The 15,075-nt window shown below is 41.0% G+C and overlaps 2 protein-coding genes across 2 annotated transcripts in view; both read left to right on the forward strand.

Moving 5' to 3' along the window:
• The window catches only part of LOC310792322 (adhesion G-protein coupled receptor G7-like), a gene marked incomplete at both ends in the record, with an annotated part of 45,590 nt that overhangs the window by 2,843 nt on the left and 27,672 nt on the right, over nt 1-15,075 (forward strand). Inside the window, one exon of the mRNA XM_083654044.1 lies at nt 518-676. Within this exon, the coding sequence (XP_083510170.1) occupies nt 518-676 (159 nt within the window). The remainder of the gene's footprint in view (nt 1-517; nt 677-15,075) is intronic.
• Nucleotides 2,833-15,075, forward strand: part of LOC310791974 (adhesion G-protein coupled receptor G7-like) — a gene marked incomplete at both ends in the record, with an annotated part of 29,970 nt that continues 17,727 nt past the window's right edge. Inside the window, one exon of the mRNA XM_083653659.1 lies at nt 2,833-2,913. Within this exon, the coding sequence (XP_083509785.1) occupies nt 2,833-2,913 (81 nt within the window). The remainder of the gene's footprint in view (nt 2,914-15,075) is intronic.

Below are 15,075 nucleotides of genomic sequence, written 5' to 3' on the forward strand. Positions count from 1 at the left end.
CTATGAATGTGTGTGTGAATGTGAACAGGGCACTCCTGAAAAAGAGAGCATTGCTCTCAGTGAGACTCCCCCTGTGTTTAAAATATATATATATATATATATATATATATATATATATATATATATATATATATATATATATATATATATATATCGGCATGAAAACCGATACCGATATTTTCCGATATCGATAATATCGGACATCCCTAGTTCTAACAAACAGCTTCTTACCTTTGGACACATCAAGCGTTGCCAAAAAGGGCCTTAAAAGTGCTAAAAGTGCAAATATTTGCCTTTATTATAGATGTTGGTATGTTTTTCCTTTTCACTTTGTGATTTTAAGGATCACGTGATGTCCAGATATTTCCAGCAGCTACAGTGGAGTTTGATATGAGAAAAATGTTTCAGGATTTAAAACATCAGCTGTAAACGTCAGATTTTGGTGTCGCTCACTCAGAATCATAGAACTTGTACTAATTGTACAGTACTGTTACTATTTTATTTCTGTACCCTCAAGTTGCTGGCTTGCAGCTCTGGACAGCGACGGGCGGTTTGACTTTAGGAAACCAATGTTTTGGGGGTTCGTCCTTCCAGTTGGCCTGGTCCTCATCTACAATGCTGTAATCTTGTGTTTCTTTGCAATAAAGACATGCAGAACAAATCCCAACCTAAACAGGTAATGTTGGAGCTTAAAGTTTAACTGCAACTTTTGTACTCCTGCAACCATTTTTAAATTGAATGAATGAATGAATGAATGAATGAATGAATGAATGAATTTTATTATGGATAATGCAGACATATATCCAAGGGATAACATGAAAAGTGTGTACACTTATTTCCATCATGGTCCCTGATCTTTAAGAACATGACATACAGTAATATAAGAGCATCAGATAAAACAATACAAATCAGACAAAGGATAAACGGAACTTGAGATTAAAACAAACATACCATAAAACAACGATAAAAACAATAAAACAATAGAACAATAAAAGGAACTATAAATTAAAACACATACCATAAAACAACGGGGGACTCTACTCGTATTTTAACCTAGTTTACTCATCAAGAATCTTTTCAAAAGTTTTTTAAAACCATTCAGGGAATTGGCTAGCCTAATTTCGTTGGGGATTTTGTTCCACTCTTCCCCCCCAGAATAGAGGAACGTGCTTCTTCCTACTTTGCTCTTCAAATTAGGCAATTTCAGATCTGCTACACTGGCTCTTGTGTTCCGGCTATGGATGTCCCAGACATATTGGAAGTACTTGTTGAAATAGTTGGGGCAACGGTCATGTAATATTTTATAAACCATGACAAGTTTCAACTGTTGGACTCTGTTTTCAACTGGGAGCCAATTCAACTCTTTAAAGTGGGATGGGCCAATGTGCGTTCTTGGGCTGAGGCCAAGGATGACCCTCATGAGTTTGTTTTGGGCTTTTTGGAGTTTGTCTTTTGATTTTTTTGTTATGCCACTGTACCAGTATAAACAGGTGTAGTCATAGTGGCATTGAATTGGCCATTGGCTGATCTTACACACTCTTGTGCACTTATTGCTACTGTGACGGGTCTGGTTCTCAAAATAGGATCAAGCTCGTGTCTAGTCAATCCAAACCTCGCCACAACAACACAGAACTGACGGAGCAGTTACCTTCTGTAAGAAGGGTATCTTACAGGAAATCGATAAACGGGAGGTTGGCTTACCTTGGGACAGGCCGGGGCGGTGTCACTCCGCGTCAGTGGACAGCTCAAGCCTGGGTGTGGAAGCTAGTTACACACAGCTTCCCTTCAATAGGTTAGGGGACGCTATTATAAAGAATATATCAAACACACAGTCACATCCATACATGAAATCAGAGGGAAAATGACTAGAGAATGGGGCAACAGGGAATCCATGGCTTTCTTCAAAACAGCAGCTAAGAGAGAGCCTGCACACCTGAAATGCCACGGCTATAAACCCTAAGCCAACTCCCACTTCCTGTCTACCCCGGTGCTCCGTCACAAGTCACATGACACAATTAATTAGGGGGTATCTGACAATACATCTCTATCACATATCACCCTGTGACACTACTCTGCACTACTGTGCCATTGGTGAAGCCTTCGCGTGCCAAAGATGTGTGCCGTAGTTTGCAGAGATACTGCTATACTGCTACACAAGGAGGGCCACTGTTTTTCCCTTGGCCAACCCAACATTATGCATGCGTGTGTTCCAATGAGCTGAAGACTGACTGTATTTGGACCTAAGCCTATTAAACTGGAAAAGATAATACAGTCCAGTTAGACACAAGGTTATGCACACAATCTTAGACAGCAAATCAAGTGTTTATAGTCAGAAGTTACACAAAAGATAAAAAAAAATGTGCTGTATCAGACAAATTAATCGCATGTGAAGAGTGGGAGAGCATGATGTGTGAATGGGGGGGGGGGAAGGCAAGGGAAGGGTCACTGCACTATAGTTATATTAATGTGTCACAAATTTGGTTACAAGTAAATATACTTGAGTGTCATCAGCATAGATATAATCAATGCTGTCTTCTGATGATATAAGCTAGAGGGAACATAAATATGAAAAAGGAAGGCCACAGTAAGTAACTGTCGCTAGTAGTCATGTAGTCGTAGTTTTGGTATTTTTCATTCAGTATTATTGTTAATAGCCATCATACAGTATCAACCTTTACATGTATTTATCTGCAATGTTTTACTCCAGAGAATAACGTCCAATCACCTATACTCTTTCTGTTGTGCAGTACAAAGCAGACGTCTTTGGGAAAGAAGTTCCTCAGTAGTTTTTCAGTGGCTGTGTTACTGGGCCTTTCCTGGATACTGGGCTACATGGTGCTCAGTACCAGCCACGAGCAGGGAGTGGTCCACCTCATCTTAAGCATTGTCTTCTGCCTCTGTACCACCACACAGGTAGGTTACAAGAACACAGCCACTTTGTGGTACAAGGTTACTTACCTCGCATTGGCTTCTGGTTAGTTTTAGAATTGATTTTAAGATTTTATTGATTACTTATAAAACGCTAAATGGCCTTGCGATATTCTGGAAATATCACAATTCTTAAAAGAAAAATCTATGGCTGTAGCGGGCTCAGTTTTAAAGCCAGAGTGAAGTTTCTGGTATGAAGACCTAAGGTATCACTTGGTGCCAACCATGTCATGCTAGGAAGGTGGCAACAAGTTAGGCGAAATTTTGGCGAGGTCAGAAAAAAAAACATTTTCAAAGGGGTCCTCTTTTTCACAGAATAGAGAAAAAGCCAGCACTCCAAATGTCCTTTCACAGGTTTTAATAGTTCCTCAAACCGGGCAGCAGCACCGAACGTTTCAGCCAAAGGCCTTCCTCAGGCCTTCCTCAGGCCTTCCTCAGGCCTTCCTCAGGCCTTCCTCAGGCCTTCCTCAGCGATGTGCTGAGTCAGGCACCTGTGAAAGGCCATTTGGAGTGCTGGATTTTTCTCTATTCACTGAACTCTTTGCTTTCCCCACCCAGTGAGTTTTTAATCCATTTTGAGTGTGCTCGCTACCGGTGAGTTTTCTATTGTCATCTTTTTCACAGCCTAATGTTGGCAGGCCTGTGTGTGTGTGTGTGTGTGTGTGTGTGTGTGTGTGTGTGTGTGTGTGTGTGTGTGTGTGTGTGTGTGTGTGTGTGTGTGTGTGTGTGTGTGTGTGTGTGTGTGTTCGCCTTTTTTTTTTTTTTTACTTAATTTTTATTTGGTTTACATCAACAACAATACATTGTATTCCTTCGATTACAGTTGTTTGCTTTTTCCTTTTCCTTTTCCAGCAGTGTGCTTATTGTACACATTATCATTGTATGCTATTGCATGGTTAAAATCAGCTAAATTTATTTCATGGTAGAAAAAGGGAAGTGGTCCCTGGGAAATTTGGTTTGGTACATACCGCCCCCTTCTGGCAGCAGTGTCAGGTTAGCATAGTGGTATGGTCTGAAAAGTTTGGGAACCCCTGAACGACAGCAATAATAAAATAAGAGTGGGTCTAACCAATTTCTTCCCGCTCACTCTCCAGGGTTTTCAGATATTCATCTTCTTCACAGCAAGAACACCGACCTTCAGGAAAGCCTTCTGCAGGCTCATCAGGCATAACGCTAACTCTTCTGCCAGCACCCAGAGCAAAGAAAGGAAAGAACAGGGAACGCAAAGCACTGGCATTAACTTAAGTCAAATCAACTCTCAACTAGAAGTGGACTCAGTGAGACCGCTTTTAGCTGTCAGCAGGCCACCCAAACATGCGTCTTGCCCACCCAATCAAAAGCTAAGAGGAAAAAAAAGTTTTTTGTTCAGCCAATTGGAAAAATAGCACAGAAAATACCAGTATCATTATACCTTCTGATTGGGTGGCCTATACAGCCCCCGCCTCCTCCCATCCGCTGCTGCACACAGATAGGAGAATGATCTATATGCCAGATGATATTGCCATATTGCCTGCCAGGTCCATGTTGCCCCCGTGGCCTAGTGGTGGCCAAGAGGGTGTGTGGGGATAAATCCCTGTAGTTCAAAGTTCAAATGTTCAAATGTAACAAATGTTGTATAACAGTACAGAACCTACATAACTAACTTGTCACTTTTCATTACCATGCAATAAACCATTCTCAGTCTTTTACTTATGAAAATACATTCAATATCAATGTAGACATTTGTATAAAAAATGTATGTCTTGTTTCAATTTGAAATGTCCCTTTAAAACAAAATATCAAAATAGGCAATTCAGTGCTGGTGTGTTTTCAGTTTCATCCTCTGTAAACTCATGATGAAATCCTACAACAGATAATAAGTTTAAACTCAAACATATGAATTGATGGAAAACCAATATTTTGGAAGCATTTATATGATCATGGTGTTTGTTTTCTAAATGATATTGTGTCCGTTCACACCTGTCAACTTCTGGTTCAGGCGCTGGTACTTTCCCGTATCGACTACTGTAACGCCCTTCTGACAGGCCTCCCCGCATGTATATTCAAACCCCTCCAGTTGATCTAAAATGCGGCAGCTCGAATTATTTTCAACCAACCCAAAAGAGCACATATCACACCCCTGCTCATTTCCCTCCACTGGCTCCCCGTGGCTGCCCGTATCAAATTTAAAGCCTTGTCACTCGCCTTCAAAACTGCAACAAATACAGCACCTGCCTACTACTAGGCAGGTGCTACCTACCTACCATCAAGACCCATCTCTTTTATGTACACTATCAAATTGATGATTAAGAATGATGTGAATGAAAGTAATATTAGTTATGGTTGAATGTTTATTGCTGTATGATGTGGGATGAATGGCTTGATGCAAACATTTTATACATTGTTATTGCTTGGATGTTGCTGAATGTGCGGCTTGATAGTTTAATTGTAATACAGTTTGCACACCGTGTTTAGTATACTGTTATATGCACTTTTATATTGACTATGTTCTTTTATTCTATTTTCTTATACTCATGTTCTGTACGTCGCTTTGGATAAAAGCATCTGCTAAATGCAATAAAATAAAGTAAAGTAAAGTAAGTTTGAGGATGGAAAACTTATCATGTATAACCAGTTTACAGAAATGTGGTACTATCTGTTCTCCTCATGCTTACAACTGATTGATTTCTGCTTTAGGAACATATTGGAAACAAAAGATAAATAGTGAGATGACTAAGTTGCTCGTATGCCAGCCCGCTACAAGAAATACAAAATGGTCAAAAGGAAATAAGCAATAAGGAAACAATAAGGGAATAAACAAAGAGCCAGAAACCTCACACATTAAAAAGGAACAAGAGGAACTCTGGATCAGTCAGGAGGGAGAGCAGCTTCAGGAGGACCCAAAGCCCCCACACATTATTAAAGAGGAACAGGAGGAACTCTGGACCAGTCAGGAGGGAGAGCAGCTTCAACGGCTGGGGGAGGCCCATATCACCAAGTTCCAATTCATTCCTGTTACTGTGAAGAGTGAATATGAGGAAGAGAAACCTCCGCCCTCACAACTTAATCAAAGCCAAACTGATGAGAACAGAGAGGCAGAGCCTCCAGCCAGCTGCTCAACTGAACAGATGAAAACAGAAGCTGATGAAGAGGACTGTGGAATATCAGAAGAACCAGCCAGGGACTTATATCTTATATACTTATATCCAGCTAGTATTAGTAATTCACAACCAAAGTGATGACAAGACTTCAGACAATTCTGAGACTGAAGACAATGATGACGAATGGATGGAAACTAGTGAACCTCAGTCAGGTGGTTCACAGAAAAACTATGAAGTTCTTGGGAAGAAACGCTTCAGCTGCTCAGTTTGCGGTAAAATATTTGCTAATGAAGCACATTTGAAGACACACATGATAGTCCACACAGGAGATACACATATAAATTGCTCAGTCTGTGGTAAAGGTTTTGGTCATAAAGGAAACTTGAAGACACACATGTTAGTCCACACAGGAGATAAACTATTTAATTGCTCAGTCTGTGGTAAATGTTTTGGTCATGAAGGAGACTTGAAGAGACACATGTTAGTCCACACAGGAGATAAACTATTTAATTGCTCAGTCTGTGGTAAATGTTTTGGTGATAAAGGAAACTTGAAGAGACACATGATAGTCCACATAGGAGATAAACAATTTAATTGCTCAGTCTGTGGTAAATGTTTTGGTCATATAGGAGACTTGAATAGATACATGTTAGTCCATACAGGAGATAAACTATTTAATTGCTCAGTCTCTGTGGTAAAGCTTGTGGTCTAAAGGTAAACTTGAAGAAACACATGTTAGTCCACACAGGTGGCACGGTGGCTCAGTGGTAGAGCTGTCGCCTCACAGTCAGAAGGTCCTGAGTTCGATTCTCGCCTGGGACACTATGGGTGCTGTGGTTGTGTTCCCCCCCATATCTTCAGTGCCCACTGTCCAGGTGGGGTATCTCGTCGTAAGGGCCTTTCTGGTTGTGTGGAGTTTGCATGTTCTCCCCGTGCTCCCCCAGGGGGTTCCTCCGTATATAACCCCCCCACTAAAAACATGCAGAAGATCAGATCGTCATCGTCATCCGACCAGTGACGACAACATCCGAAGTTGGTCCCCCGGCGCTGTACGAGAAAGCGACCACTGCTCCTGGCCTGCCCCCCGGAGGAAAGGACATGCCTGGATGGGTTAAATGCAGAGGACACTTTTCACCGGCCACCGTCAGCATGAGTGTGTTGTTGCCGCATGCATGTGTTGTGGTGTTTGTGTGACAATAAAAGACGGGGCTCATCCCGTTACGAGAGTGAGAAACAATTTCATTGCTCAGTCTGTGGTAAATGTTTTGGTGAAAAAGGAACCTTGAAGACACACATGTTAGTCCACACAGGAGATAAACAATTTAGTTGCTTAGTCTGTGGTAAAGGTTTTTGTGATAAAGGAAACTTGAAGAGATACATGATAGTCCAAACAGGAGATAAACTAGTCCACACAGGAGATAAACAATTTAATTGCCCCGTCTGTGGTAAAGGTTTTGGTCATAAAGGAAACTTGAAGAAACACATGATAGTCCACACAGGAGATAAACAATTTAATTGCCCAGTCTGTGGTAAAGGTTTTGCTCGTAAAGGAGACTTGAAGACACACATGATAGTCCACACAGGAGATAAACAATTGAATTGCTCAGTCTGTGGTAAAGGTTTTGCTCGTAAAGGAGACTTGAAGACACACATGAAAATCCACACAAGAGATTAAACATTTAATTCAGGGTTCCATGGAAAACCTGGAAAAGTCATGGGATTTCAAAATCTTGTTTTCCAGACCTGGAAAAGTCATGGAATTAGTAAAATCCTTTTAAGTTCAGGAAAAGTCATGAAATGTGTGTAGCCTAATGAAATTGTTACCGTAACCTTCCGTAACATAAGGGCAAAAGTATTCTCTGTAGCTGTTGACGTAAAGTAGCTCTAGTCTGTGTCGATTTTAGTGCTTCTTGTATCTTATATTAATATTTTTATGTAAAATTGAAATTCCTGTTTTAGATTCCATGATACAGTGACACTAAAGCACTAAAAACCAATATAAAGATCAGCTGTGTCCTATTTGTCCATATCATAATTTCTGGTATTGATTCAGAATCACATCTGTTAATTGCTATCTGTGTTGGAGGGGGGATTTGAGTGTTTATGTATGTATGTGTAATGGATGTTTTTGTGCTTTGTGGTCCTGTCTTTATGTAGGCTATCGCACTAAAAAAATTATAAAACAATTATCCAAAAAAAAAAACTATCTGTGGTAAATGTTTAGTCAAAGTTAGAAACGGTTCCCTATTGCAGAAATAGTGGACTATAGACCAAATCAGCGGGATGTTTACATTTACTTCCGGGTACCCCTGAGGTCCACACATTATAATGGCGGTGGACGGCACAAACTGACGTGTTGAAGACAAAAACAGACAAAGAAGACAAAAATGGTTCGTCCGTGTTGTGTTGTTGTTTAATATCATTCATAACAACACTTTCACTAACATTAGTGGAGACCAGACTAGCTAATTTACCTGTTGGACCAGACCAGAGTAGACTTGACGCTAAATTAAATTAACGTGGCGTCAGTAGCTCTGTTTGTAACGTTAACGTAACCTCGCGTCACCAGGCTCTTCTACGTTAACGAGTCTGCAAAACAGCGAGTTTGACAGACAAAAACAAACGTTATTATCTAGCTAACACTACATAAAACAAACACAGAAGAAAGGCTAGATACGTCGGACAAGCATGTTTACCAACCGTTTAACCATTTAAATTGAAAGTAGTCGCCCGAAAACAACGAGAGGGTTTGACAGCATTTATTTGACAACACGCACATTTAAACCTGCCGCCTTCCCCAAGTGGTACCCGGAAGTAAATTTGTTTACATGGTGACGTCACGGTGATTTGGTCTATAGAGAGCCCCAGGGATGACGTATTTTTGTAGTCGGAACGCGGAAGTCCTGGACTTCCTGGTTCTTCACTGTTTCTGCCTATGGGATTTTTGAATGGGTTTTTGTCGCGATGCTTCAAATAAAGTCTGGGCAACGCAAGCTTAATCAAACGTGAACCAGTGTTCAGCCGCATAATCTTCACACATGAGGACCACTTTCATGAGTTTTGAAGCGTAAATGCGAGCCCTAGAAGTAAAAAGCTCGTGCTAAACTAATCCAGAACTACACACAGTGTCGTCACGTCACCACTCAACCTGGACTGTTGTTGATGTGTGCGCTGCTGTGCACTGATTACCCCGGGCTGAACCAGGTGAGGGAAAGAGAATTTCCGTGTTCGTCCTTCATTAGATTTTATTTATTTATTTTGTATTACATTATTCATTATTATTATTTATTTTTACAGTCTTAAATTTGTACAGTTTCTCTCAAGAAACTGATCAACAGTTACCCCCCCCCCCCGCACTGAACCCATTATATCTTTCACCCTGGCCTGCACTCATCCAGCCATGCAGTCCAGTCATCATAGCCCTTCTATATTCAATAGTTTATTGCCATATAAATTACAAATTGATTGGAATTTGTCTTTGCATGTGATCATAACAGACAAACAGAAACAACCACAATGACAACAACCGCGCATCCACAGGGCAATGTACAGTAACTACACATATATAAAAATAAAAATAAATTAAAGTCAGTAAAAACAACAGTAAAGTGCAGACAGACAGTGTCATACAGTAAACATTAATGACAGAGCAAGTGCATTAAAAGGTGTCGGTGCATTAAAAGACCCTGCTAGGGGTCATACTGCTAATGCATAATGCTAGGGGGCTTCTCTCCTCTTCAGAGCTCCTGCATGAAATCACTACATGCCCCATTGTCTCCTTTTCCTGACACTGATTACAATGACCAGTTGGATGCTTTATTTATTATAGGCTACACTAGGCATCTCGCGCGCTATATAACGAGTTTTAAGGCTGGAACCAAGCCAAGCAGTCTTCCAGAGAGTCGTGACATGACCATAAAACATTTGGTTTAAGCAAGAACAAAAAATAACAATAAGCCATCGTCTCTGTCTGGTTCCTCCCGATTCTACCTACTTATACTCCCCCATCACGTAGGCTATATAGCCTCACACTGATGACATCACTGATGACATAATCACTGATGACATCATTACTGATGACATCATCATTGGACTATAGCCTCAGCCCTAGGGCAATCAGCCTTAGGGCCATTAATCTGCCCTAATTAAAAAATATGGCTTCGTCAGGTCACCCGTACGGGTGCCCTTTACACACCCTGAAGGTTTCAGCCCGATTGCACGTAAAACGGCATAGCTGTGGCCAAACACAGAACTTGAAACAAACAAACATTGCCCACATACTCAATTTTATATAGATAGATTTTTTTTCCTGATTTCCCCCCGATTTTCTCCCCATTTGTACTTGGCCAATTCCCCCTGCTGCCCTGGTCGCTGCTCCCTCTGCCGATCTGGGGAGAGCCGTAGACACACGCTTTCTCCGAATCAGTGTTGTGACAACTCCATATTTGTGGGGGCTTTCGGGTCTCGTTGAAGAGACAGGTGGCAGTTGGGAAGAAACTGTCCCTGTGATGAGAGGTTCTGGTACTGCCATACATCAGTCTTCTGCCATGGGGGAGAACCCTAAAGAGTTTATGACCTGGGTGAGACAGCTTCAGTGCCCTGGCAGTGTGTAGGTCCTGAAGGGATGGCAGGCTGCATCCCACCACCTTTTCAGAACAGTGGATGGTTGAGGGCAGCAGGAGTATACCAACCAGACATGATGGAAGAGGCGAGGATGGACTCGAACGGTGGAGGTGTAGAACCAACACTGCCTTTGGCACCTTGAACTTTCTCAGCTGCCGAAGAAAGTACATCCTCTGTTGTGCCTTCTTGGTGAGAGCTCTGATGTTCAACCACATTTCAGGTCCCGGCTCATGATTGAAACCCAGGAAGTGAAAGGACTTCACAGTGTTGACTGGGGAGTGGGGAGTCACCCAGGGTGATGGTGAAGGTGGGGCTGTGTGTTTTTCCATATAGTCCACCATCTCCACTGACCATCACCATCTCCACAAGTTGTATGTGAAATAACAACATAAATTCTATAATCTACGGTGAAATAGCATGTAGCAGAGATAGCTAGGTTATTTGTGTGACACTGTGACATGAAGGCCCCAGACTTCGACCTCTAAATTGATCCACTAAATAGAGCATACTGTTATACTTTTAATGTTATTTAGATGGTATGTCCCTATAGTGATCACATAAAACCTTGAATGATTAGGCTACTATTGCAATTTCCCCTGGGTCAAATTACAGATTGACTGAACTATACTGGCTGTCATGCATCACCCAGGTGGGTGCTACACATCGGTGGTGGATGAGTAGACCCCCCCCCCCCCCCCCCCCCCACACACACACACACCCATATGTAAAATGCTTTGAGTGTATTGGAGAACACTATATAAATCCAATAATTATTATTGTTGTGATTATTATGATTATTATGATTATTTATATGTAATGGAAATCCATATCTGAAGCTTAGCCTGTCAGCTGTGGCTTCGAAAGTTTGGGTCAACCGTTGTGGCATTATGCAACTCCACTAGATGGCGAGAAATAGCCTACAATAGAATAAGAGCAGATGCTGGTCGGCCTGGCCTTGTGAAATGGCGTCCTGATGAGATGGTGCTGAAGTTATTTGCCTCGTCACCACTAAAATAATTACACCGTATATAGCCCGACATTTCCAAGCAGTTGAATCAGGCCTACAATTAAGTTATAATGTAATTAGTTACGTTCCACCTCTGGACATGAGATATGTCTGTTCAAATTCTAGCCACTATATTGCAACACCACATGGCCAATCAACACGACACTAGATCTGTTCCGTTTCCTTCATCTTTAGTCATGTGTGTTGATCAGAGTTGTGATTAACGGGTTGGGTGGAAGTTAGAAGGGAAGTTCTGTTCATTCATTGCTGACTTAGTGATATACTGTAGTAGTGAGAAGGGGTGGGGGACATTCAATTATGAATTCTATTCAGCAGCCAAGATAAAGACAATCACAGCAACCATCAATATAGAAATATATATTTTTATATATGTTTTTCTCCTAAAAACTGAAGATCATATTTTCATATACTGTAACTCGCATGAGGTTCCTCGTTCAAACTAGGTTAATTAATGTATACTGTCAAATGATTTCTGAAAACGTATAATTTTAATAAGAATCAAAATATATCAAAAGGTTAATACAGTGATTCTCAACCTTTTCATATCAACGACCGCTAATTGAGTCCACATTGGGGCCATGCAGCTCCATTTAATGACATTTTGTGTCTCCGTATTGTAGTAGAGAGATAACAGTGAAATTATGACAAAAACAGTAATTCAGTCATTTTTTGTATCAAATTATTTTAACTTCTTGTAAATTAAATAATGATGAAGTTTAACAATTTATCAATTTGCTGGGTACCCCCTGGAACTCCCTCAAGGACACGTGGTGGTCCCCGGACTCCATGTTGAGAACCAATGGTTAAAGTTAATAGATCAAAAGTGAACTCTATTTCAGGAAAGGGGTGTGTTAAACTGAGTTAGCCTAGATATGCTTAACTTAAGGAAATGATACTTGGTTCCTGTTTCAGTTAAACAGACTCGGAGACTCGGAGGTTCAACAGTTTAACATGAATATCCATTGCATCAGGTTATGTTATGTCTTCCTTGGTGAGTACAGTCTCTGTCTTTCTGTCCTCTCTGTCTTTCTGTCCGCTCTGTCTGTCTGTCTGTCTCTCTGTCTGTCTGTCTGTCTGTCTGTCTGTCTGTCTGTCTGTCTGTCTGTCTGTCTGTCTGTCTATCTGTCTATCTGTGTGCTGCTTGGTTTTGCCTTCAGTTGGCCTGTTTCTCTACTTCTATATTGTGGTCAGGGTTGGTCACTTTAAGATATGTGACATATCTGGAATATATAGGAACATAGTTACATCACAGTCCTGCAGGACTCATCACTTCTAGTTACTTTCCATATTTGAGGTACAGTATAAGGTACAAATAAGACATTTTTCCATTTGCATACAAAAACAAATCGGTAACACTTTATAATAACTGCACAGTGCACACTATTGTGGTGCCTCCTCTGGTCGTTCGGGGCGCCTGTTCGGAGGGAGGGGAACTTGTTGGAATAGTGTGATCCTCCCACATGCTATGTACTACCGGTGAAGCTTCCCCTGTCAGATGAAAAGAAGCGGCTGGCTACTGCCCATGTTTCGGAGGAAGCATGGCTATGTATATGTGTATATGTATATGTATATGTATATGTATATATATATATATATATATATATATATATATATATATATATATATATATATATATATATATATATATATATACTTGAGAGTGCACTTGAGAGTCACTGCCCAGGGACACAAACATGAAATGTGCCTTACGGTTGAAATGTAGACGCTGGGATGCGAATTCTCATCTTTTTTCTCTCTCTGATTTCCCCCCCATTTTCTCCCCAATTGGCCAATTTCCCCCCCCTGCTGCCCTGGTCGCTGCTCCACCCTCTGCCGATCTGGGGAGAGCCGTAGACTAGCACCATGCTTCCTCCGACACATGCACAGTTGCCAGCCGCTTCTTTTCACCTGACAGGGGGAGCTTGAACCTTTAATGGTTCTATATCATGGTACATATTTGGAACCCTCAAAAGCTTCTATATAGAACTATTTCACAGGTTCATTTAAAATAACCTTTTGTGTCCAAGGGTTCAATAACACTCGGGGCACTCTGGGGTGCATCTGGGTGGAATCAGTCTCGCACTGAAAGTGCTCCTGTGCTTGACCAGCTCGTCATTGAGTGGGTGGAAGACGTTGTCCAGGATGGAATGTAACTTGGACAACATCCTTCATTACCTCGTTTTCAAAGACCTCGTAGTTAAAGCCTTCCCAGTCTACACTAGTAGTTTAGTTGCATCGTTTCAACGCTCCATGTCCACAGTAGCGTTCCAAGCTGGATTTTGATTACGAAGACGGTCTCGGCAGCCGGAGACCGGAGTCTTTGTGTTTAACACTCAAAACAATAGGTAGTGTGGACAATAGATGCAAATGAAGTGCAATACGGCCTAATGTAGACATGGCCTCAGTCTGCTGCCCCAGCACATGACAGCAAACAGGAAGATGTAGATGTAGATGGAAAAATGTATGGCGGATGAAATGCCTTGGTTCGTATGCTGAACCCGAAAGAGGGCATGACTTCGACACTTACCTATTCTGAACTTCTTACATCTTGACAAATACCCACCCCTATAATAATAATATTTTTATTTTTATTACAGTATTATTATTATTATTAATAATAATAATGATAATAATAATAATAATAATAATAATAATAATAATAATAATAATAATAATAATAATAATAATAATAATAATAAACTTAAACGAGCAAACCCACTCTGGAAACTAACCGAAACTAAACTGAATTGAAAACAAACATTTGAAACTAAATGCAGATAATGAGGGCATTTACCTTTTTTTGCAGGACCTTGTTGAAACTTGGAACATTTCTGATGTAATTCATGTGGTCAAATTGATGTTTTAATTTGCCTGTACAGTGTATCTCCATGGAGATATCTTGAAATGCTAGAACTGTAGACTGACAGGCTCCTGCTTGCCTTGCAGCTCTCCACTTGTCCCTGGTGATGGTGGCGTCATCCTGCCCTCCAGGATATCAAATGTCTGTGGGGGGCAACGACTGTGTTGGTATGAAAAATAAACTTTCATTCTAACCTGGGACATCTTGACCCAGCATGGCAAAACAGGCATGGAGTGTGTGTGTGTGTGTGTGTGTGTGTGTGTGTGTGTGTGTGTGTGTGTGTGTGTGTGTGTGTGTGTGTGTGTGTGTGTGTGTGTGTGTGTGTGTGTGTGTGTGTGTGTGTGTGTGTGTGTGTGTGTGTGTGTGTGTGTGTGTGTGTGTGTGTTTAGTATGTCGTTTTTTTTTATTTGGTTTTTTTATTTGGTGGTGGCTTTCAAAGGTATATACAGTAGTGGTATGAATTGTTTTGTTTGAATTATTAATGATTGAATTGAGAGATCATTTTCACCAAACCTTTTCTGCTGTGAAATTTAAATGAGCTCGGGTTAATGGTGCTT

Source organism: Poromitra crassiceps, assembly GCF_964638095.1.
Source record: "Poromitra crassiceps genome assembly, chromosome: 17".
Taxonomy (NCBI): Eukaryota; Metazoa; Chordata; class Actinopteri; order Beryciformes; family Melamphaidae; genus Poromitra; species Poromitra crassiceps.